The sequence below is a fragment of the Delphinapterus leucas genome, chromosome 12, assembly GCF_059928025.1.
Source record: "Delphinapterus leucas isolate spDelLeu-1000000601 "Yukka" chromosome 12, BTC_Dleu_Yukka2, whole genome shotgun sequence".
NCBI lineage: Eukaryota > Metazoa > Chordata > Mammalia > Artiodactyla > Monodontidae > Delphinapterus > Delphinapterus leucas.
In genome coordinates this window covers 14,367,826-14,394,410 of record NC_143140.1, presented here as the reverse complement: position 1 = coordinate 14,394,410, position 26,585 = coordinate 14,367,826, and the positions used below count along the sequence as shown (strand labels likewise).

Sequence of the window (26,585 nt, the reverse complement as noted above, 5' to 3'; positions counted from 1 at the left end):
CACGAAAACCGCACACATTTTTTAATTACCAGGCTCAGTAAAGGATCATTTTGATGTCATAAAGAAGAGTGCCCCCATCTCCACATTACTAGTACTCTCACCCTCAAAAGCAAAGGGTGAGTTAAGGGGTGTCCTGGGGTCACTTTGTCATGGCTGATGAGACATGACTATACAGTGATAAAACTATTTCTCACGTGCAGCTTACAGCACGGAGCGAGGGTCTTGGTGTCCTGTGGTTGGCGTGTTGCAGCCCTGGGGATGGAGTGGCTCCCACGAGGGGTTGCGGGGGACGGGGGGAGGGATGCGCTCCCACGGGGAGGCCGGGGGTGGCCTCAGAGTGCGTCCTGGGAGCAGTCACGGAGTGGGGCTGCAGGGGGAGGAGCCCCGGAAGGGGGCGGGGCCCAACAGGAAGGAGTGGGGGGAGGGGTGACCACAGTCCCTGCAGAAGAGGTGGAGAGTCGTGAATTCGGCTGTCGGGCATCTCGTGTCTCGGATGTGGACAAGCTGGTGAGAGGGGAGAGTGCCGGACGGCTGGCAGACTGTTCCCTAGAACGGGGGACATGGGAGGACAAAGGCCCGGCAGCAAGGGGAGTGAAAGGTCAGCAGGGTCATCCGACCAACGTCAGGTTTCCAACAGAGCAGAGAGGGTGGGCAGTTTGATCCGTGAGAGGCCGGAAGGGTGCAGTTTTTGAGGCAAAAGAGGTAAGTGTTGAAAGTCCCAAAGGAGAGGAAACAAGGAGGACTCGGGACCTTAGATGGACGCGTTCACCTGGGCAGATTCTCCTCTTCCTCCACGTGAGGGGCCAAGTTGGATGAGGAAACAAGACCCAGGAAGGTGAAGGGCTGCGTGCTGGGGGCCGGACGTCTGCAGGGTCCACGGAGCAGAGGTGACAAGACACTGAGTTCCCCGGAGGCTGCTGGGCAGAGGGCCGTCGGGGGTGCAGGGCCCGCTCCGCCCAGCACGCGCCCAGTAGAGGGAACGGGGCGACAGTGCATGATTGGCTCCCCACGAGGCACAAGATGAGGCGCAGGTGGATGCTTTGGGTTTACATCTAAGGGGCGCCTTCCACGCAGGCCAGGGCGGGGCAGCGGGGTGGGAGTGGAGGACCGCGAACCCATGGCTCTAAAGAGAGGGAGCTGGGGTCGGGCTGTGAGGCCTGACTGGGCGGGGGGGGGCACGGTGGAGACCTCTGCCCTCATCTCTGTGGCCTTGGGGAGTCTGTGGAATGTTCTGAGTAGGGCCTGGACCTTGGCAGAGGGGGGCCTGGAGGCCACTGGGATCCAGGGGCAGGATGCTGAGGCCGAGGTGAGGGAGCGGAAGGCCAGGGCAGCTCTTATGGGACAGCTGTCGGGGGCTTAGAAATTGTAACGAGCCATTTCAGATTCTGCTCACAAGTCAGCAGAAATTTAGGTCTTTTTAACACTTGAGTGGTATGGGGACAGCAGATATAGTCCCTTTAACTTGGGGTCGATTTAATTGGTTTGATCTGTTGTGTTACCTTTGAGTTGTAACTTAGGAGCAGAAGATATGGTCATCTTGTGTAATTAGAATATTCTGTTGACCAGAAGAGGTAGTTGTTTTGAAATAGAAAATTGCATATTAAGGGGGGAAAATGTCACATCCCTGGACTAAAGTTTGTGGGTGTGCTGTCCTGCAGGCCTGCAGATGCCGGGGAGACCCAGCCCTGCCCGGGCTTCCTGGGGCCCTGCAGCGGCTGGTCCTGACAGCAGGCAGAACCGCAGGAATGGTGGCGGAGGTTACGGCAGCCGGAAGCCTGGCGCCCTTTTCTTATCCATCCCCAGAGCGAGATGCGTATCCTGGAGACTTGCAGGCATTCGCTGACTGCGGTGGCTTGTTCAGTGCTGTCCACAGGCAGCATGACCGTGCCAGGTAGAGGCGGGTGTGCGGGGTAAGGGGCATCTGTGTGCCCGTAATCAGGGCCCTTTCCTGGGGTAGCTGCGGACGGGGCAGCCGTACTGGGGCTGGACGAGGGGGAGGGGTTGCAGGGGGAGAGGGCAGAGGGATGCCGGCACCCCATCTCACTTCAAACAGAGCAGATTGTAACTTCCTTCAAAATCTCAGCGGAATAAGACCTAGTTCCTGTAGGACTTTTGAAAACCACAAGGTTTCCCTGATGGCAGCGTAGTCCGCAGACTCGGTAATTAACTGTTTACTGAGGCTTCACCCGGCGGCAGGCGTCCTCAGGCACTCTCGGTGCTTTGCTTATAGAACCCTCACTCCACGCGGCTCGCGTTATTATCCTCGTTTAAATATAAGGAAATGGAGGCCCAGACAGGCCGAGTAACTTGTCCAAGGCCGCTCAGTGATTAAACGGTAGAACCGGGGTTCAGACTCAGGTCCGGAGATGGCCCTGCCACCTGGCTTTGAATCCCATCCCACCCACTTACAGCCAAGGGACTGGACCCTCGATCTGAGCAGCTGTCCTCTACCTCCTCAGGTCAGAGTCCGTGGGGTTCTTCACAGAATGAGACAGCACACACGGAGCACAGGCTACAACACTGTAGACACCCGTCGACCGGGATGTCTGGTGGCCAGGAAGCAGGATGCGCTTAGCGCCGTGGGTGTGGGACCACTCCGCTCATGGTGGGGTCGCATCTGTGCGGGCGGGGCGCTGACTCTGACTCCGGAGCCCCCCTTGGGCACAGCAGGCTGTACTTCTTGGTTTCCTCACCTGTGGATTAGGGACCAGACCGGCTGCCCTGAGGGCTGTGGTGAGGCAGAAAGGAGAAGAGATACCTGCCAAGTTCCTGCTGTTCCGTGAAGGTTTGAACCTGCACTCGCGCGTCTGTTTCAGATCCGCCTGGAAGGTTAATACTGAAGACCATGCGGACTCCTTGCTCAGGGCTCTTCGTGAGCTTTTCTCCCCTGGCTGGTGGACCTGCCTTCGTTTTCATTCCGCAAATTGGCTCAGCGTGCAGGACGGCATGTGGAGATAAACACTGGCCCTAACTTTAGAGAAAATATGCCCCAGAGAGAGAAAAACAAGCCTAGAAAGATAATTTAAGAATTTAGGGGCTTCCCTGGTGGCGCTGTGGTTGAGAGTCCGCCTGCCGATGCAGGGGACACGGGTTCGTGCCCCGGTCCGGGAGGTTCCCACATGCCGTGGAGCGGCTGGGCCCGTGAGCCATGGCCGCTGAGCCTGCGCATCTGGAGCCTGTGCTCCGCAACGGGAGAGGCCACAACAGTGAGAGGCCCGCGTACCGCAAAAAAAAAAAAGAATTTAGAAACAGATATGTACTCATTTTTGTAATTCCCCAGCTGAAAAACTAAACAAACAAAAAGCAGTTGAGCTTTCAAAAGAAAATGCCATTTGTAGCATGTATGATAGATTTGCAAGGTGTTGGGTGTGGCCTCTGTTCCCCCCCATCCCCCCCATCGCCCCCCCCCCCCCCCCCCGCTGCAAAGAGGGAGCGTTGTTCTCTGCGATGGCTCCAGGGGAAGGTTTACAAGATGATTCTCACGTTTTCTAATCAGGTCACAGCGGACGCGGGAATGTCCTTTCTACCACTGTGACCTTCCTGAGAGCATCCATAGATGTAATTTTCACATGGAATCTGTTAAAGAGGCAGTCTGTTGGTGGAAATGATGAGAATTAAGGACTGTTGCTCTGCCCTGCTAACCTGGGGCTGCTTCTGAGACTGGCTTCGGAGTGTAAAGTCAGCTGGGTTCTCCCTCCACCCGACCCTCTGCCCTCAGCCCACCTTATCTCAAATCCACCGAGCTTCGCCCTAAGCTGGTACCACCCCGCAGCCCGGAATACAGATCGTCTCTGTCTTCTCACGTTTGCCTGGCTAGCTTCTTGTCACCCCTCAAGACCCGTTCGTGGCGCCAGCATCACTTTCTCTGGGAAGTCCTGATTTTCCCTCCAGCGTAGAGGTGCATCCCGCGTGCTCCCCCAGCCCTGCACTTAGGCGCTCCTCCTCGAGGTGGCGCTCGCGTGGGACTCCTGCTGCACCGCCCCCTCCGCCAGAGGAGGGGGCACGGGTCTCCCCCGCCTCTCCAGGCCTGGCACCGTCCCTGACGTTGTAGCTGGAATAATGTCTGCTGAATTCATGTTTACTCGTCTTCCTTTTCTAGTCTAAGGATTATCAAAATTCCAAGTTTTACAAGCTTCTTGTTCCTCTGAGACCACATTGCCCTTGTCTCTTGTGATTTTTTTTTAAGGGGAGGATAATTAGCTATATTCCAGACAGCTCCCTAAACAGGGTCTCCTTCAGTGGTTCTCAGACTGGCTACACCTCAGAATGACCCAGGGAGCTTTGAAAAAATACCGAAACCTGGGCTCCATTGCTGATCAATTAAACCATCACCACTGGATGTAGGCCTGGTGTTGGGGAGTGTGTATATTTATTTTAAGTCTTGAGGGGATTATAAAGTGCAGCCAGAGACCAGAACGGCTGGTGTAGGTGGTCAGAAGGTGCATGTTCCCTCCTCTGGCTCATTCTAGTCCATTCTGTAGGCTGGATCCCTTCCATGCTAATCTTGGATGGCCTCAGCCTGCAGCAGCTTGAAGCAGGGTTTCGGTTCCCGGCCAGAGATTGAGGTCAGGCCGCGGCAGTGAGAGCACCAAATCCCAGCCACTAGACCAGTGGCCAGTGACAAGGCCCTGGCCCTATGGCTTTGCAGAAGAGAATTCCCACAAAGATGGAAACTAGTGAAACAGGTAAAGTGTTTATTAGGAGGAAAAAGAATACAGTATGTGTGGGTAGACACACGGGCGGACTCAGAGAGAGAGTCACACCCTCATGGCAGTTTGAATCACTTTTGTGGGGCATTTCTTCTGGGTTTCTTTTGGCCAATCATCTTGCTTTGCCTGGTTCTGAATCTGTATTTGGTTTATCTCAGGGTCCTCCCATGTGTGCATGAGCATCTTTTAGCCAAGATGGATTCTAGCGAAGAGGCCTATGGGTAGGTTGACATCATTTACTATGGGGTGGCACCGCCTCCCTTTTGACCTTCGAGGAGCCTTTCTGCACGTGTGTAGCTGGGCAGATCTCCTGACTTCAACTTCTTCTCACAAACCAAAACTCTGTACCCATTTGTCGACTGAAGAAAAAGCACACCCTAAAAGTTGAGAGTTACATTTTATTTGAGGACATTACTGAGGACCATAGCCCAGGAACTGGCCTCTCAGATGGCTCTGAGGGACTGTCCCAAAGAGGTAAGGGAGGAGCCAGGAGATATAGGCATTTTTGCTGGAAAACAAAAAAGTAGTCGAACATCAAAAGATTACTGCTAATCACAAAAAACACAATGCAAGTTAATGGATTTTGTGCTTTTCTATGTATGGGAAGATGCAAGAGTCTGGGCTCCCTGAAATTATTCCCTTTAATATTTATGCACCTTAACTATCTAGGGCCAGTATCCTGTCTTTCTCCATCCTGAATTTCATCAGGATATGTGTCAGGGCAACCGTAGTGGCTGATGGCTTCATGGCTGCAACATTTGTTGTTTACTGATTTGGCAGGTGACGTATTTTTTTTTTTTTTTTGTCCACACACTAAACAGTAACTTCCCACTCACTCCTCCAAGTCCCTGGTAAGCACTGTTCTACCTTCTTATCACTGTGAACTGGACAATTCTATGTTCCTCATATAAGTGGACTTATACAATGTTTGTCCTTTGTTGAGCCGATAGGACTACCTTCCCCTCTACAGAGCCTTCGATGTTAGTATGCCTCAGTTCTTTGCCACCAACCTACTAGGAAATCATTCGTGCATATTTTTAGTATTCAGTTAATTAAACCCCCTGAATTTCTTTTATTCTGTGGATCAAGTTTTCCATCCTTGTTCAGCATCCTGACTGTTTCCTCGGAAGATTTAGTTTTCTATGATGGTTTATTGTTTCCAGAGTAGAGATTTAAATGAATTGTTTATAGATTAAATAAAGAACACTTCTTAGAAATAAAGAATTTTTCCCCCCACAAAAACAATGGCTGCTAAAAGGCTTTTGAGAAGCCTTTAGATGGTAATAAAGACAAAACAAAACAAAACCACAGTTTACCCTGAAGCAATCATACAGCTCCAGGCAGTATTCTGGAGCAGATTATCAGACCTATTTAACGGCCAGGCCATGCTTTTTCATTCCTATTCTGTGCTAGAGGAAAATCACCCTAAAGTATAATTGGAAGTAAGTGTGGAAAGCTGTAGTTCTGTCTGCCCCTTAGGAAGCAAGAGATTAGGAAGGAATCATTATCGTGGTCATTAAAGAGCACAGCCTGGCATGTAAGCATTCACTCTTAGAACCATGAAAATCTGTAGCTGAACATTTGCATGAAACAGTGGCAATTTAGAAATGATAGTAAATAGATAAAGGACACATTCCTATTAGACAGCCCTTTTTTTTGCTTTCTGTATCTGATTTAAGTCTAGTGAAAATGATTCTTGAAGCACTACTGTTAACATATTTGTTTTTTTCAGTTGAATTGTTAGCAGATGCTAAGACTGGAAGGAAGAAGATTATGAAAAAATGTACTTAAGTATCATTTTCCATTTTTTAATAGAGATACGATTGACATATGACATTATATTATTGTCAGGTGTACAACATAGTGATTTGTATTTATATATATTATAAAATGACCACCAGAATTAGTCTAGTTAACTTCCATCACCACACATAGCTACAAATTTATTTTCTTCTTGTGATGAGAACTTTTAAGATTAAGGTGGTACTCTCTTAGCAACTTTCAAATATATAATAGAGTATTATTAACTATAGTCATCATGCTGTACATTACCTCATCAGGGCTTATTTTGTAACTGGAAGTTTATACTTTTTTTTTTTTTTTTTTTGCGGTATGTGGGCCTCTCACTGTTGTGGCCTCTCCCGTTGCGGAGCACAGGCTCCGGACGCGCAGGCTCAGTGGCCATGGCTCATGGGCCCAGCTGCTCTGCGGCATGTGGGATCTTCCTGGACCGGGGCACGAACCCGTGTCCCCTGCATCGGCAGGCGGACTCTCAACCACTGCGCCACCAGGGAAGCCTGGAAGTTTATACCTTTTGACCACCTTTACCCATTTAGCCACCCTCCATCCCCAACTTCTGAACCACCAATGTGTTCTCTGTTTCTATGCATTTGATTTTGGGTTTTTTGTTTCTTGGGTTTTTTTTAGAATTCACATATATGAGAATCCTGAGATCATATAGTATTTGTCTTTCCCAGACTTGTTACACTAAGCGTAATGCCCTCAATGTCCATCCATGTTGTCGCAAAGAGCAAGTTTCCTTCTTTGTAGGGGTTGAATGATATTCCATTATATGTATATACATACACCACATCTTACATCTTAACTGTTGTAAATAGTGCTGCTGTGAACATTGGGCTGCATGAATCTTTGTGAATTAATGTTTGCATTTTATCGTGATAAACACCCAGAAGCGGAATTGCTAGATCATATGGTAGTTCTATTTTTTAATTTTTGAGGAACCTTCATACCATTTTCCATACTGGCTGCACCAATTTACATTCCCAGCAGCAGTGCACAAGGGTTCCCTTTTCTCCACATTCTCATAAATACTTGTTATTTCTTGTCTTTTTGATAATAGACGTTCTAACAGGTGTGAGGTGGTATCTCATTGTGGTTTCAATTTGCATTTCCCTGATGATTAGTGATATTGAACACCTATTCATGTACCTGTTGGCCATCTGTATGTATTCTTGGGAAAAATATCTATTCAGATCCTCTGCTCGTTTTAAAAATCAGATTGCTTTTTGCTTTCAGTTCTTTATATATTTTGGATATTAACCCTTTATAGGATATATGATTTGCCTTTTCATTTTGCTGATGGTTTCTTTTGCTGTGCAGAAGTTTCTTAGTTTGATGTAGTCCCACTTGTTTATTTCTTCTTTTGTTGCCTTTGCTTTTGGTGTCAGATCTAAAATATCATTGCCAAGACTGATGTCAAGGAGCTTACCACCTATGTTTATGATCACTAGGAGTTTTATGGTTTCAGGCCTTATGTTCGAATCTTTAATCAATTTTGAGTTAATTTTTGTGTATGATGTAAGGGAATGTCCAGTTTCATTCTTTTGCCTGTGGCTGTCCATTTTGCTGGTGCAATTTATTGAAGAGACTGTCCTCTTCTCATTGTATATTCTTGGCTCCTTTGTCGTAAATTAATTGACCATATATGTGTGGATTTATTTTGGTGCTTTCTGATCTTTTTCATTGATCTGTGTGTCTGTTTTTATGCCAATACCATACTGTTTTGATTACTATAGCTTTGTAATATAGTTTGAAATCAGGGAGTGTAATGCCTCCTGCTTTGTTCTTCTTTCTCAAGATTGTTTTGGCTGTTTAGGGTCATGTGGTTTTATACAGATTTTAGGATTGTTGTTCTGTTTCTGAGAAAAATGCCTTTGTAATTTTGATAGGGATTGTATTGACTCTATAGATTGCTTTGGGTAGAATGGAAATTTTAACATTACCTCTTCTAATTCATAAGCATGAAATATCTTTCCATATCTTTTCTGTGTTGTTTTCAATTTCTTTCATCAATGTCTTATAGTTTTCAGGGTATATTTTACCTTCTTGGTTAAGTTTCTTTTTTTTTTTTAATTGATGTATAGTCGACTTACAATGTTGTGTTAGTTTCAGGTGTACAGCAAAGTGATTATTATACATACATATATATCTATTATATTTTTTTAGATTCTTTTCCTTTATAGGCTATTACAAAATATTGAGTATAGTTCCCTGTGCTATACAGTAGGTCCTTGTTGGTTGTCTATTTTATATATAGTAGTGTGTATATGTTAATCCCAAACTCCTAATTTATCCCTCCCCCTGCCCCACTTTCTTTGTTAAGTTTCTTCCTCGGTATTTTATTCTCTTTGATGTAATTGTAAATGGGACTGTTTTCTCAATTTCTACTTCTGATAGTTTGTCATTAGTATATAGAAATGCAACAGATTTCTGTGTATTGATTTTGTATCCTGCAATTTATTGAATTTTTTTATTCTAACAATTTTTTGGTGGTGTCTTTAGGGTTTTCTATATGTAATACCATGTCATCTGCAAATAGTGACAGTTTTACTTCTTCCTTTACAATTTGCATGCCTTTTATTTCTTTTTCTTGCCTGACTGCTCTGGCTAGGACTTCCAATGCTATATTGAATAAAAGTGGCAGCCTTGTCTTGTTCCCGATCTTAGAGGAAAACTTTCAACTTTTCACCATTGAGTATGATATTAGCTGTGGGCTTGTCATATATAGCCTTTATTATGTTGATGTACATTCTGTCTATATATACTTTGTTGAGAGCTTTTATCATAAATGGATGTTGAATTTTGTTAAAAAACCTTTTCGGCATCTACTGTGATGATCATATGATTTTTAGCTTTCATTTTGTTAATTTGGTGGATCACACTGATTGATTTTCAGATATTGAATCATCCTTGCATCCTCAGAATAAATCCCACTAGATCATGGTGTATAATTCATTTAATGTATTGTTGAATTCAATTTGCTAATATTTTGTTGAGGATTTTTGCATCTATGTTCATCAGGGATATTGGCCTATAATTTTCATTTCTTATGGTATCCTTGTCTGGTTATGGTATCAGGGTAATATTGGCCTCAGAAAATAAGTTTGGAAGTGGTCCCTCTTCTATTGTTTTTGGAAGAGCTTGAGAAGGATTGGTATTAATTCTTTGGAAATGTTTTCTAGAAGTCACCAGTGAAACTCTGGTCCTGGACTTTTGTTTGTTGGGAGGTGTTTGATTACTGATTCAATCTTCTACTAGAAATTGGTCTGTTCGTGTTTTCTATTTCTTCGTGATTCATTTGTAGTAGATTGTATGTTTTTAGGAATTTATTCATTTCTTCTAGGTTGTCCAATTTGTTGGTGTATATCTATTCACAGTAGTCTCTTATGATCCTTTGTATTTCTGTGTTATCAGTTATAATATCTCCTCTTTCATTTCTGATTTTATTTATTTGAGTCCTTTCTCTTTTTTTCCTTGGTGAGTCTAGCTATAAAGGTTTGTCAATTATGTTTATCTTTTCAAAAAACCAGGTCTTAGTTTCATTTTTTTTAAGTCTCTGTTTCATTGATTTTTGCTTTGATCTTTGTTATTTCCTTCCATCTACTAATTTTTGGCTTTATCTGTACTTTTTCTATTCTCTTGAAGTATAAAGTTAGATTGTTTGAGATCTTTTTTAATTTCTTGATGTAGGTATTTATATCTATGAACTTCCCTCTTAGAACTCTTCTGCTATATCTCATAAATTTTGGTACGTTGTATTTCCATTTTCATTTGTCTCAAGGTATTTTTTGATTCCTCAGCAGTTGTTCATTTTTAACCTTCATGCCCTATGTAACTGTAGCTTCTTCTTCCATGCTTATCCACATCAAAGGATTATAATGGGACTGGGGGTTTGTAAAAAGAAAGGCAGTGCCCTCATTGGTATTGGCAGAGTAAGGATCTTTAAAGAGCCTGTTCTATATAAAAGCAATGAGAATACTGCAAGAATTGTCAAAATCAACTTTTTCAGGACTATGGAAACTAATCCAAGGTGTACATCAATCTGGAGAGTGTTTATTCAATAAAAATGGCTATTACCTTTGTAAAACAGTGAGTATTGCATTGTTTCAACTTTCCCTATTCCCACCCATTCTTCCCAGTTCCATGGTAGCCTTGACAATGAAGAGCCCTACAGTCGTGGCGACAATCAACAGCTACTGACCCTAGCATTCACTGGGAGGAAAGAACAAGGTTGGAACTCATTCATAGCTCTGCTCTAAGAAAATTACCATTATTTGACATAACAGTTCTCTAGAAAATTCCTTTCACAAAGCTTGTCTTTTTCTGACCTCACTCAGAGCTCACCCAGGGCAAACAGCCTTTTCTCTGGGGACATTTTTTCAAAATCAAAAAACAAACACAAAAATCCCAAAACAACAAAACCAAAATAAACAAAAAACAGAAATAAAAAAAAATATTGATTGTTTACCATCACAGCTCCATGAGGCAGTGATTATAGTTGTGGCAAACATTAAGCTGAGCAAAACATTTAAAAGAAAAAGTTGGGGGGATATTTTATTCCATAAGAGGCTTTGAAAAGCTCTGACATATTATTGGAATTCTAGAAGGCCATGTGTATGCTTAGGTCTGTGTGCATGTCCAGAGCTGTGCCATGTGCTTAAGAAAAATATTTCAAGGCCCTGAGTTCTCCTCTCCAGCTGATCAAGCCTCTGTGCAAGCAGGAAGTGGTGAAGGTTAAGGCAGAGTTGTAAACTGCTTGGCTGAGTGTTGAACACAGGCCCAACATGCACACAGAGCCCCTTGGCAAAGACTGAGAGCCTCTTTGGTTCCAGGAATTTAAGGAAACATATGTCCAATATTTAACTGACCTGTAAGCTGACTGAGCAGAGATTTCAGTGGCTACACACAGCAAATAACACAGACTTTACAGAGTTCAAGAAAGTCACAAACAGTAACAGTAACAACAAGCAACAACAACATAGAGCAACACCTGTAGTAGAGGGGTGAGAATATCTGACGTCCAGAGTTGCCACATTCTATTATGTAAAATGTTCGATTTTCAACAAGAAGTTACAAGACATGCAAAGAAACAAGCATGGCCAATACACAAGTAATAGAAACTGTCCCTGAGAAAGTCCAGACATTGGACTTACTAGACAAAGACTTTAAAGCAGCTGTTTTAGATATATCCAATCAACCAAAGGAAACCATGTCTAAATAACTAAAAGAAAATATAAGAATGCTGTCTCATCAAATAGGGGGTATAATGAAGTAAAAATTAAATTAATTAAATTTTAAAAATTAAAAAGAACCAAGTAGAAATGCCAGAGTTGAAAAGTTCAGTAACAGAGATGAAAAATTCCCTAGGAGGGTCAGAGAAGATTTGAGCAGACCAAAGAATCAGTGTATTCTAAAGACAGGTCAATTGGGATGATTGAGGAAGAGAAAAGAATGAAGAAAAATGAACAGAGCCTCAGAGACCTATGGGTCAAGGGTACAAATATATGCATGCTACAAGTCTGAGAGAAAGAGAAGGAAAGGACTAGAAAGAACATTTGAAGAAAAAACGGTCTTCCCAAATTTGTATGAAAAGCATTAATGTACACATCCAGGAACCTTAATGGACTCTAAGTAAGATAAACTCAAAGAGTACATCATACATGATAATCAAACTATCGAAAGACAATGCTGAAGAGAATCCTGACAGCAGCAAAAGTGAAGTGACCTATCATGTGTAAAGGATCTTCAATAAAGATTAACAGCTGATTTCTCATGGGAACCATGGAGGCCAGGAGGCAGTGGTTTGACATATTCAAAATACTGGAGGAAAAACTGTCAAACAAGAATTTTATATCTAGCAAAATTATCCCCCCAAATTGAAGGAGAAATTAAGATATTCCCAACATACAAATGCCATGAAAATTCACTGCTAGCAAAGATGACCTACAAGAAATACTAAAGGGAGTCTTTTAGGCCAAAATGAAAGGACATTAGACAGTAACTCTAATCCACATGAACAAATAAAAGAACCAGTAAAAGTTACTCTATCTATAAATTCAAAAGACAGTATAATTTTTACCTGTAACTCTTTTTTCTTTCTCTGATTTAAAAGGAAACTGCATAAAATGATAATTAGAAATCTGGGTTGAGAGACACACAATGTTTATGGATGTAATTTGTATGACAACAGCACAAAGGAGGAGGGGTAGATATGGTAGATAGCAAAATTGTATACTAGGAAATACCTATTTAATGCAGCAGAAGATGGAAATGGAGAAATAGAGGAATGAAAATATATTAGACACATAGAAAACAAATCGTAAAGTGGAAGATGTAAATCTTAATTTATCAGTAATTACATTACATGTGAATGGATTAACCAATCCAATCAAAAAGCAGATGGACAGATGTGTAGAAAAATATGATCCAGCTATATCCTATACACAAGGCAAACATTTTAGATTAAAAGACACAAGTAGGTTGAAAGCAAAGGAATGGAAGAAGACATTTAAACAGAAACCAAAAAAAACAGTTGGAGTGGCTATATGAATACCAGAAAAAATAGACTTTAAGACAAAAGTTGTTACCAAACACTGAAAAGTTTGTTTTATAATGATAAAAGTGTCAATAGGGACTTCCCTGGTGGTTCAGTGGTTAAGAATCTGCCTGCCAATGCAGGGGACACAGCTTTGGCCCCTGGTCCAGGAAGATCCCACATCCCGCAGAGCAACTAAGCCTGTGCACCACAACTACTGAGCCTGTACTCTAGAGCCTGAGACCCACAACTACTGAGCCCACATGCCACAACTACTAAAGCCCCCATACGTAGAGCCCTTGCTCCGCAATAGGAGAAGCCACCGCAATGAGAAGCCTGTGCACCACAACGAAGAGTAGCCCCCACTCGCCGCAACTAGACAAAGCCGACATGCAGCAACAAAGATCCAACACAGCCTTTAAAAAAAAAAGGGTCAATCTATCAAGAAGATAAAACAATTATAAATGTGTACCCATTTTAAAACAGAGACCCAAAATACATAAAGCTAAAACAACAGAACTGAAGGGAGAAATAGACATTCAAAGATAATAGTTGTAAACATCAACATTCCACTTTCAGTAATAGAACAACTAGATAGAAGGTCAACTGGGATAGAAGACCTGAAAAGCACTATAAACTTACTAGACCTAAGACATCTATAGAACACTTCACCCAACAACAGCAGATTACACATTCTTTTCAAATGCACAATTGAACATTCTCTACGAGAGACCATAACATAAGTATTATGTTAAGCCATAAAACAAGTCTTAATAAATTTAAAATAATTGAAAGTATTCAAAGTATGTTCTTGGGCCACACTGGCGTGAAGTCAGAAATCAATACCAGAAAGGAGTCTGTGGAATTCCCAAGTATGTGGAAATTAAACAGCATACTCCTAAATACCAAGAAATCACAAGGGAAATTGGAAAATACTTTGAGATGAATGAAAACGTAAACAAACATACTAAAACATATGGAGTGCTTACAGGAAAATTTATAGCTCCAAATGCCTCTATTAAAAAGAAGAGAGATCTCAAACAAATTACCTAATCATTTACCATAAGAAACTAGAGACAGAAGAGCAAACTAAACCCCAAATAAGCAGCAGAAAGGAAATAAAATTAGAGAAAAAATAACTGATATAGAGAATAGAAGAACAATTGAGCATATCAACAAAACCAAAAGCTTGTTCCTTAAAAGCATCAACAAAATTAACAAATCTTTAGTTAGACTGCCCAAGAAATAGAAGAGAAGCTTCATATTAATACAAGATTCAGGGATGAAAACAGGAACAGACTTTTGTTTTTATTATAAGAGAAAACCATGAAAAATTGTATGCAAACAAATTAGATAACCTTGAAGACATGGACAAATTCATCAAAAGGCTATTAAAACTGACTCAAAATGAAATAGAAAATCTGAATAAGCCTATAAGAAATACACTGAATTAGTAATCAAAACTTCTCACAGAGAAAAGCCCAGTTCTAGATGGCTTCACTGGTAAATTCTACCAAACATTTAAAGAGGATTTAAGACAAATCCTTTACAAACACTTCCAAAAAGATAGAAGGGCAGGAACACATTTGAAATCATTCTATGAGGCCAGTGTTACCCTGATTCAAAAACCAGGCAGCACAAAGGAAAAAACCTATAGACTAGTATCCCTTATGAATATGGATACAAAATTCCTAAACAAAGTACTAGTAAAGTTAATCCAGCAACATATAAAAAAGAATTGTACACCATGACCAGATGGAATTTATCCCTGGAGTGTAAGGTTAGTTCACATACAAAAGTCAATAAATTTAATATGTCAGTAGAATAAAGCACAAAAGCCACATAAATCAATAGATGCAGAAAAATCATCTGACAAAATTCAACATTCTTTCATTATCAAAACACTAGAAGAGGGCTTCCCTGGTGGCGCAGTGGTTGAGAGTCCGCCTGCTGATGCAGGGCACACGGGTTCGTGCCCCGGTCTGGGAAGATCCCACATGCCGCGGAGCGGCTGGGCCCGTGAGCCATGGCCGCTGAGCCCACACATCCAGAGCCTGTGCTCCGCAACGGGAGAGGCCACAACAGTGAGAGGCCCGCGTACCGCAAAACAAACAAACAAACAAAACACTAGAAGATCAATACTGGGGAATGGAAAGGAACTTTCTCAAGCTGATAAACAGCATCTACGAAAAACCCACAGCAACATCATACTTGAGAGTTGAAAACTGAAAGTTTTTCCCCTCAAATGAAGAATAGGACAAGGATGACCCCTCTTGACATTTGTATTCTCCATTTTACTATAAATTACAGGGAAATTAGGCATCTAAGTTAGAAAGGAAGATCTTTTACACAGTAAAATGGTCTCTTACATAGTAAATCCTCAGAAATACACACATGTGCATGCATACACACACATGCACACACACAACCAATAGTGCTATAAATGAATTTATCAAGTTTGCAGGATGCAAGATCAATATATGTACATCAGTTTAATTTCTGTACATCAGCAATGAACAATCTGAAAATGAAATTTAAAAACAATTTCATTCATAACAGTGTCATAAATAATAAAATAGTAATAAATTTAATAGAGAAAGTATTAGACTTGTACACTAGATACTGTAAAACATTACTGAGAGAAATTAATGAAGAACAAAATAAGTGGAGAGACACATTACGTTCATGGATTAGAAGACTTGACGTTATGGGGAAGATTTATTAATATTACCAAAATGGCAGTGTTCCCCAAATTTACCTACAGATTCAATGCAATTCCTATCAAAATTTTGGCTGCCCTATTTGCAGCCAAATTTACATGGTGATCTTAAAATTCATATGGGAAAGCAAGGGATTCAATGGCCAAAATGATCTTGAAAAAGAACAAAGTTGGAAGACTTACACTTCCTGATTTGAACTTACTATAAAGCTGAAGTAACAGACAGTATGGTACTGCATAAAGATAAGCATATGAATCAATGGAATAGAATTGACTGTCCAGAAAGAAACCCTTCATTTATGGTCAAGGGTTTTTGCCATGGGTGCCAAGACCATTCAGTAGAGAAAGAATAGTCTTTACCAAAAATGGTGCCCAGAGTTATACCAAAAGCCACGTAATTCATATCCTTCAAAAAAGGCATTTTTCAATAGATGAATTATATCTCAATAAAGGAGGGTAGGGAAGATTCTCACACATACACATGCAGTGTATGCTTTGCTGGGAAGAGAGATGACAGGAGAGTCGACCACAGAAAAAATTAGAGAAGAGAGGAGAGGAGGTGTTGGACACATACCTTTCTCCAACAAGTTCCCCAAGACTATTGTGTGTATACATTTTAATTGGGAACTTGGAATCTTTTCTTGTTTAAAGTGGAGAGAGAGAGAGACTTTTGAAAGTACTTGATACTTACTGGCAACAGCAGAAGTGTGTCAACCGCCCAGTGTTCTAGTACAACTAGTCAGAGTGACTGTTCAAGTAAAAAAGCCATTAGTATCTTTCTTGTGACCAGACAATAAAGGAATTGTTGCCAAAAACTATCTTTTGGGAAATGGAAACAGTTTTTATCTGTAAGAACCTTGCTGAAATTAGATTATGTGTAGTTAGGAAAGAGAGCGTGTGCTAGTGAGACAAGTATATGCAGGGGAGACTAAGTTGATACACAGTAGAAGGAAATGATAAGCACTACTGATGCTGCTAACGTGGCTGAATGGGGAAGAAGAGGTTTACTGGACTTTGCTTTTTCCTTTCCAATTTGTCTGCCTTTTCTTTCTTTCTTTACTTTTTATGCCTTATTGCAAAGGCTAGGACCTCCAGTACATTGTTGAATAAAGGTTGAGAACAGACATCCTGCTTCATTCAATCTTCAGTGGTTTACTTAACACCCAATATTTCACCATTAAGTATACTGTTGGCAGTAGGTTTTTTGTAGATGCACTTTATCAAGTTGAGGAAGTTCACTTCTATTCTTAGTTTGCTGAGAGGCTTTTCTTTTTTTATTTTTAATTAATTGATTAATTGATTAATTGATTTATTGATTTATTTTTGGCTGTGTTGGGTCTTCATTTCTGCCCACGGGCTTTCTCTAGTTGCGGCAAGCGGGGGCTACTCTTTGTTGTGGTGTGCAGGCTTCTCATTGTGATGGCTTCTCTTGTGGAGCGCAGGCTCTAGGCGCCTGGGCTTCAGTAGATGTGGTGCACAGGCTCAGTAGTTGTGGCTCGCGGGCTCTAGAGCGCAGGCTCAGTAGTTGTGGCGCATGGGCTTAGTTGCTCTGCGGCATGTGGGATCTTCCGGAACCAGGGATCAAACCCGTGTCCCCTGCATTGGCAGGCGGATTCTTTACCCCTGCACCACCAGAGAAGACCTGAGAGTCTTTCCTAAAATCATGTTTAGATGTTAGATTTTGTCAAGTGCATTTTCTTCACCTATTGAGATAATCAGGTGTGGGGTTTTTTTCTTTCTTTTTTAAAAGCCTCTTAATTTGGTGAATTACATTGATTGATTCTGAAAGGTTAAGCCAACACTGCAGTCACGAAATAAGCCTCACTTCATCATGATTTGTTGTCTTTTTAATTTTTGGATTCAATTTGTTAGAACTTTAAGAATTTTTCTGTTTGTGTTCATGCGGGTTGCTGGTCTGTAGTTTTCTTGTAATGTTTCTGTTTGCTTTTGGCATCAGGGCACTACTGGCCTCAGAGAATTTGAAAGGTATTCCCACCTTTTCTGTACTCTGGAAAAGTTATATTATTTCTTACTTAAACATTTGTTAGAAATCACCAATGAAGCTCTCTAGGCCTGGAAGGTCTTTTTTTACCTTTGTTTTTTGTTTGTTTTGGTGGGAAGATTTTAACTATAAACTTAATTTCTTTCATTGATCCAGGGCTATTTACATTATCTAATTTTCATGAGCGAGCTTGATGGCCTGTATCTTTTAAGGAATTTGTCCATTTTTCTCTAAGTTATGAAATTTACTTCCATCAAGTTGTTCATAATATGCTTTTATTATCATTTTGATGTTTGTAGGATCTGTATTGATACTCCTCTTTCATTCCTGGTAATTTGTGTCTTCTCTTTTTCTGATAAGTAAAAGTAGATATCGATCAATTTTATTCACTTCGCCCCCCACAAAGGACACAGTTCTGATTTCACTGATTTCTCTATTGTTTTCTGCTTCTGTTTCAGTGATTTCAGATTGTATTTATCAGTACCTTTTTTCTGCTCACTTCCGGCTTGTATTTACTCTTCTTTTTCTAGCGTACAAAGGCGAGTGATTAGTTCACTGAGCTGAGACCTTTCTTCTTACCTAATAGAAGTGTTCAGTGCCTGATGTCAGCATCACGGCAGCATGACATGCTCCCTTTGTCTCTCCCTTCAATCTACAAGGTTTCCTCTGCCCAACGTGCCAGGATGCCAGCGATCTCCACACATCTGTGCATCTAAAGGTGGGTGGCCTGGAGCAGACAGCCAAGGCAGAGCCTGTGATCCTGACCCTGGGGGCGTGGCAGGTGAGCCTGCAGCCCCAGAGAACCCGGTAGCAGCAGGGGAGGCTGTGCATACGAATCCAGATTCCTGGTGCAGCAGGGCCCTTGGCCACAGGAAACCAGGCAGCAGTGGCAGCAGGACCTGCGAACCCGACCCCCGCCATGGAGGCACCTGCGACTCCCTCACCTGCAGCAGGAGCAGCAGCAGCCCAACAGCCCCTTATGTGGCAGAGGCACCCACAGCCCCAGCTCGCCCACCACCCGCTATCTCCCCTCACGGCTGTAGAGCCCCTGACCCCAGCAACTCTGGATGAAGTGCAGGCACCCACCATCCCAGGGCCCCAAGCTGTGATGCCAGTGACAGCAGTGATACTGGCAACAGCAAGGCACCAGCAACCCCGGAGACACAGGCAGCAACAGCAAGGGCACCAGGTGACACCTCTGGCAGGGGCAGTGGAGGGGGGAAAGTGCTGACTCTCAAATATAGCCAGAGGCAGCCTAAGTAAGAGAAACCAAAAACTTGTGTTGTAGCGCCGCCTACTGAAAAACAAAAGGAAAGCCTCTAATTTCTATCCTGTTGAATTGTTAGAATCAAGTTTTTTAAAGCTTTACCTAAATAAGAAAGGTGTTCGCTACTTTAAATGCACCAGCAAAGGAACAACTCGTCAAGTACCATAAAAAAACCCGTAGTAACTCAGCATCACAAAAAGAAAACGACAAACCTCCGGAAACCAAATTTAAAGTCACACGGAATACTGCCATCTAACTGATAGAGAATTCAAAACAGCTGCCATGAGCTGTTATGTCAGTGAGTGGCAAGAAAACTCAGAAAGGCAGTTTACTGAGCTTAGGAATAAAATGAACGAACAGAAGGAATAATTTACCAAAGAGATTGAAACTTAAAAAAGAACAAAACAAAAATTCTGGAGCTGAAGAACCCAATAAAGGAGATGAAGAGAACACATTAGAAGGCACTGGAAACAGAGCAGATCAGATGGAAGAGAGAATTAACAAGCTCGCAGACAGAAAAATAGAAATGATACAGGTGGAAGAAGACAGACAACTAAATCTAAAAAGAAGGAGAAATTCTGCCAAAATTTTGAAGAATATTTAATACCTATGCTTCTCAAATTCTTCCCAAAAAACTTGAAGAGGAAGGAATGCTTCATAACTTAATAATAATGAAGCCAACATTACCCTGATACCAAACCAGACAAGGAAACACACAAAAAAGAAAATTACAGGCCTGTATCTCTGATGAACATAGATGCAAAAATCCTCAACAAAATATTAGCAAACTGAATACAATACATTAAAAGGATCGTACATCATGATCAAGTGGGATTTATTCCAGGGATGCAAGGATGGTTCAACATCTGCAAGTCAATCAACGTGATGCATCACATGAACAAAAGGAAGGATAAAATATGATCACCTCAATAGATGCAGAAAAAGCATTTGACAAAATTCAACACCCATTCATGGAAAAAACTCAATAAAATGGGTACAGAAGGAACATATATCAACATAATAAAGGCTATACATTACAAACCCGCAGCTAACATCACATTCAACCGTGAAAAGCTGAAAGCTATCACTCTAAGATCAAGACAAGACAAGGATGCCCACTCTCACCACTCTTATTAGCATTGGAAGTCCTGGCCAGAGCAGTCAAGAGAAATATACAAAAGGCATGCAAATTGGAAAGGAAGAAGTAAAACGGTCACTATTTACAGATGACATATTATACATAAAAACCCTAAGGTCTCCACCAAAAAACAGTAATAAATGAATACAGTAAAGCTGCAGGGTACAAAATTAGTGTACAGAAATCTGTTGTTTCCATACACTAACAATGAATTATCAGGAAGAGAAATTAAGAAATGCCATTTATAATTTTAACAAAAAGAATAAAATACCTAGGAATAAATTTAACCAAGGAGGTGAAAGACCTGTATACTGAAAACTGTAAGACATTGATGAAAGAAATCGAAGAAGATGCAAAGAAGTGGAGTTAATCCATGCTCATGGATTGGAAAAATTAACATTGTTAAAATGTCCATATCACCTAGTGCAGTCTATTCAATGCAATCCCTATCAAAATCCCAATGACATTTTTCACAGAAATAGAACTAAAAATCCTAAAATTTATATGGATATACAAAAGACCCCAAGTAGCAAAAAAAAATAGTGATTAAAAAAAAGAATGGAGCTGGAGGTATCACACTCCCTGATTTCAAATTATACTACAAAGCTATAGTAATCCAAACAGCATAGTATTGGCAGAAAAACAGACACAGATAAATGGCACAGAAATGAGACCCCAGAAGTAACCCCACATGTATATGGACAGTTAATATATGACAAAGGAGCAAAGAACATGCAATGGAGAAAGGATAGTCTCTTCAATAAATGGTGCTGGGAAAACTAGACAGTCACATGCAAAAGAATGAAACTAGACCATTATCTTACATCATACACAAAATTAACCCAAAATGGATTAAAGACTTGAATGTAAGATCTGAAACTACAAAACTTTTAGGTGAAACCATAGGCAGTATATTTTTTCATCAACCTCAGCAATATCTTACTGGATGTGTGTCCTCAGGCAAGGGAAACAAAAGCACAAATAAACAATAGGGACTACATCAAACTAGAAAGCTTCTGCACAGTGAAGGAAACTATCAACAAAACCAAAAGACTACCCATCAAATGGGACATGCTATTTGTAAATCATACATCTGATAAGGCACTAATATCCAAAATATATAAAGAACTCATACAACTCAAGAACAAAAAACCAAACATCCTGAATACTTTTCCAGAGTAGACATACAGATGGCCAACAGGCACATGAAAAGATGTTCAACGTCACTAATTATTAGGGGAATGCAAATCAAATCCACAATGAGATATCACCTCACGTCCATTAGAATGGCTACCATCAAAAGGGCAAGAAAAACAAGTGATGGAGAGGATGTGAAGAAAGGGGAACCCTCCTACACTGTTGGTGGGAATGTAAATTGGTGCAGCCACTATGGAAAATGTTATGGAGATTCCTAAAAAAATTTTAAGAATAATTAATTTTCTAGCTATTCTACTTCTGAATATTTATCCAAGGAATATGAAAACCCTAATTTGAAAAGGTACATGCACCCTTATGTTCATTGCAGCATTACTTACAATAGGCAAGATATAGGAGTAGCCTAAGTGCCCCTCAGTGGAGGAACGGATAAAGAAGATGTGGTATGTATATACAGTGGACTCAGACATAAGAAAAACAAAAACTAACAAAAGATGAAATCCTGCCATTTGTGAAAACATGGGATGGACCTTGAGGGCTATTAGGCTAAGTGAAATAAGTCAGAGAAAGACAAATATGGTATGACTTCACTCATGTGTGGGATCTAAAAACAAACAAATGAACCAAACCAAACCAAACCAACACACAGATATATAGAACAGAGTAGTGGTTACCAGAGGGGAAGGCAGGTAGAGGGAAGGCCAAATGGGTAGAGAGGGTCAGCTTTCGGTGATGAGCACGCTGTAGTGTATACAGAAGTTGAAATATAATGTTGTACGCATGAAATTTATATAATACTTTTAGTGATTCATTTATATATTTATATATTCTTCTTTACATTCTCTTCCATTATAGGTTATTACAAGCTACTGAGTATAGTTCCCTGTGCTGTACAGCAGTTCCTTGTTTATCTATTTTATATCTACTGCGTGTGTATATATCTTAATCCCAAACTCCTAATTTATCCCTCCCCTCCCCTTCCCCTTTGGTGACCGTAAGTTTGTTTTCTATGTCTGTGAGTCTATTCCTCTTTTGTAAGTAAGTTCATTTGTATCATTTTTTAGATTCCACATACAAGTGGTATCATATGGTTATTTGTCCTTGTCTGACTTACTTCACTCAATATGATAATCTCCAAGTCCATCCATGTTGCTGCAAATGGCATTATTTCATTCTTTTTTATGGCTGGGTAGTACCCCATTGTATATGTAGACCACATCTTCTTATCCATTCATCTGTTGATGGGCACTTGGGTTGCGTCCATGTCTGGGCTATTGTAAATGGTGCTGCTGTGAACATTGAGAGGCGTGTATCTTTTCAAATTACAGTTTTTTCCAGATATATGCCCAGGAGTGGGATTGCTGAGTTTTCATTATGGGATTGTAATTTCCTGCTTCTTTGCACATCTGGTCATTTTTGTATCTCAGGCATTAAAAATTTTATGTTGCTAGGTTCTAGGGAAAAAAGTGTGTCTGGTTCCTTATATTTCATTGTATTTGTATATATAAAATGTGTAACATACATTTATTCTACATATATACACACACATATACATGTGGGTGTGTATATAATTATATGTTTGCATGTTATATATGTATTTGTTTATTTACTTTTAGCTTTTTTCTGGGCTATAATTTACTTAGAAACATTTTGATCCTTTCCTGGCTTACTTTTAAAGTGTTGGGCAAACCAGCTAAGCCTTCATTTTAGGGCTAGTTTGGCCTCACAGTGGACCAGTGGCCGTGCAAGCACTCTTCGAGCATCCCAGCTGTTGCCCATTGTGCCCTGGCCATGGGGCACGTGGCCTGTCCCAGCCCTGAGTGGCCTCTAGGGATTGATCCATCCACCTGTTTCCTGCCAGTGGTTCCTTTCTTGAACTCAGGGAGTCTCACCAGCATCTACTGACCAGACTCAGTGGGACTTGAGGCAAGCCCTCTGCAGACAGTCGCACCCTCTGCTCTTGGGGTGACACCCCCTGGATTCCAGCTGTCTTGGCCTCCCCGAGTTCTCCATCCTGTTTCCTCAGCTCAAGGAGACGGCAGAGCTGTGTGTGTTCCCCTCCCAGGGGTGTAGCCTTCAGGCGGGAAGCTGGGGCAACTGTAGGGCTCACATTTGTCTCTTCTTTTCAGAGATCTGTCCTGTGTGCCTTTTCCCCAGTGCTAGAAACTATTTTTTCAAATGTTTTGTCTGGTTTTTAGCTATTTAAGACAGTAGGGAAAACCCAGTCCTTGTTGCTTTGGCCATCTTGTCCATAAGTAAGTGGAAATGGCCTGATGGACTTGGAGCTGCATGTGTTCATTGGTAAACATACACTGAGCAGGGTGGTCCTTCTGACTGGGAGGCACTGGGTCCCCACCACCCACCCTGTCCACTTGAAGAAGCCAGGAAATCCTGCTTTCACTGTGAATAACCAGTGTTCACTTGCACTTTTTTACACAACTGACCAGGACAGAGACTCCTACTTCACGATTTTTATAAAGCTCCTAGTATCTCAAAGGCTTCTGAGAACATCGTTAAAACTAAACTAACTTCACTGACAAAAGGGAAGGGTACATACGATACTTGAGGCATAATAAGTGCTTGGAAATGAAGAAAACTCAAGGTACCTATCTTGGGTTGGAAGCAATGGTTTAGGAGCGAAAAACTCCTTGTCCGACTTTCAGAGAGAGGATTCTAACTCCCAGGTTCACAGCAGGTCAGACGGTTCCCCAGAAGGCAGCCCAGGGCTTGGCCTAGTTCTCGAGTGGTTCCCGGTGCTGCTGTGACCTGCTTCCCTTGAAGAGCTCACTGAGCAGGGCCTGGTGAAGACAGTGGGGGGGGGGGAGGTGTCTGAATGCCACCCCCCGCTTTTGTATTAAATAGAAAACCACTTTGCTGCGGTGGTGAGCCGGCTGCCCTCCAATTCTCTCCCCGGGCTGCCAGCCTGCACCCCATTCTCCAGTGGGACCAGGAAAGGGCCTTGCAGCAGAGCAGGGTGTAGCTTCACAGCTGGCTGTCAGTTCTGCCTGTCTATATGGTAGACTTTGCCATATAACTGCTTTAAGAGCTAGCAGGATATTCCTGAGCTACAGAAAGCAAGAAGACACTCTTAATCTGAATCCTTCAGTGGTCACGATGATAAATGTGTTAGTCTGAGGGAAAATGGGGAAAGTCAGATCCAAGTGGCTTCATATAATTTTCACAATGACTTCTGCGCAACTCAGATCCTGTTTTTTTTTTTTTTTTATGAGAATGGGGAAATAAAATCAGTACCTTGAGGCCATGTGAGAAATATACCAGGAGCTTCAGTATGGTTAAAAAGGGCAGACTCTGAGCTAGGAAAAAAAAAGCTTACTTAAAAGCACATGAAAACCACCCCAGAAATCTTTTCATCCTAAGATCTGAGTTGACCTAGTAGAAGTCACTTTTTTTGTGTTAATTTGAACCTTTGACTTTCTGTTGGGGCCCGGGGCTGTTGAAGCCACATCCGAGGAAGGCTTCAGACTTGTTAGCCAAGTGGGGTGAAACGCAGGTGGCCTGGAACTTTCCTGAGCCTCTTCCCGTCAACACTGTTCTCCAGCCATAAGCGGTGGCTAATCCACCTCCCCTCATGACAGTATTTACAATGGTATCGGTATTTATCTATCTTAGGGTCCTCTGAACAGAGCTTTGCAGTTAGTGAAGTCTTTCTGTTCACTAATTTCACATCAGACGTGAGGGGAGGGGGTGTCACGCCACCCTTGCGGGTGAGGAAACGGGGGAGTTTCAGAATCGAGAGAGGCTGAGTGACTTGGCCGGTTCTCAGCCGCAAGGACCCACGAGAAAACGGAGGTGCTAACTCCGAATTCTGCCGGGACGTGCTGCCCCGCCAGGATTGGTGGAGATCCTGGGCCAGGCCTCGGGACAACGCTCGCAGCACCTGTCTCCGTGTTCGGGCTCGCTCAGCACCTGCGGTACCCACCTGTGTCTGTAGGCAGCTTCGCGGTGCGTTCTCCCACGGGGGCAGCGGGGTCGGGAGCGCGGGTCTGCAGTCCCGCATCTGGAGAGGTTAAGAGGATGCTGGCTGTGCTCTGCTCACAGCTCCCCCGCGACTGACTGGAATCATTCGATACTAACTTTGCTAACTATGCGTTTGCACAAAGCGGCATAAATCAGCTCAGTTAATGTAGGGAAGGGCAAAAAGTTGCTAAGAAAACGTTCCTGGAGACTGATCCTCCTAACTCTGGAAGGGCGCCTGGCTTTACAGTGTCAGCTTAGTCGTGAAGAGCGGAGGTTGGGGTAAAGACTTTCACAACAATTAGGACGGCTGTGACAGCTGCTTCCAGAGACGGCTTGTGGAGCGCTTAATGGCTAAGCCTGTAACACAGAGTTTGTTAAACTACAGAGTAATGATTTTTCGTAACGCCAAACCATTTAAGGAAATTGACACTCATCTGTTTCCTTGAAAAATGAACTACAAAAACCAAATTTGCCAAATGGCCTGATATCATCTCCTGTACTGATTTCCAGCCCCCCACGCCCCGCTTTTCAGATTGAATCAAATTGGAAATTTATTACCAAATGACTATAGAGTATTCATTTCCCAGCTAACTGACCGGACTTGTATTCCTCCGTCTTCTAACCTCAGGGTCCATCAGAGCAGCGCTGGCTTTGGTAGGAACACATGGAGATGTCAGAGGACAGGCAGGAAAGCGGGGCGGCCTCCTCCCTGGGGACAGGCAGGGCGAGACTGTGTGCATTTCAGGTGTATTGAGTTCTAGTTACTCCCAGAGGCCAAACGTGCGGGGGCTGTGACGGCCTCTGCGCCGTGCACCCTTTGTCATCAACAGGCTACGTAGTGTCCAGAAGCCACCCCTCCACACACAGCCTCGATCAGAGCGGCAGACGTGCTCTATTGTAAAGGCAGGCTGTCCTTCTGAGACTATGATGATGCAGGTAACACTCCTGTTCAACTCTGTGAACCAAGACTTGGCCCATGGTAGATACTGAAAAAAATGGGTTCTGATGTGACCAAAATTATATAGAAAAAAGAGAAGTACACCAGTATTTTACTTTAAAGACTTTTTTTTCTTTTAACTTCCACAAAGGATTTGCTGTAAGCCTTCAAGTCATCTTGTCCAACCCCAAAGCTGTATTTAAGCGTCGTGGGTCCCAGCCTGGGATGCAGGAATCTGACTTTCTAAAGCAGATCACGACCGTCGAAGAACTGGAACCGAAAGCAAGTAACTGCACCAAGGTATTCATTGCACTCGTGTCTCTTGACCTTGCTGTGTGTCCCTTG

The 26,585-nt window shown here is 42.3% G+C and overlaps 1 protein-coding gene across 1 annotated transcript in view; it reads left to right on the top strand.

Moving 5' to 3' along the window:
• Positions 1-26,585, top strand: part of B3GAT2 (beta-1,3-glucuronyltransferase 2) — a 78,275-nt gene that overhangs the window by 51,039 nt on the left and 651 nt on the right. Inside the window, exon 3 of the mRNA XM_022590456.3 lies at positions 26,392-26,540. Coding sequence (XP_022446164.1) covers positions 26,392-26,540 — 149 coding nt within the window. The remainder of the gene's footprint in view (positions 1-26,391; positions 26,541-26,585) is intronic.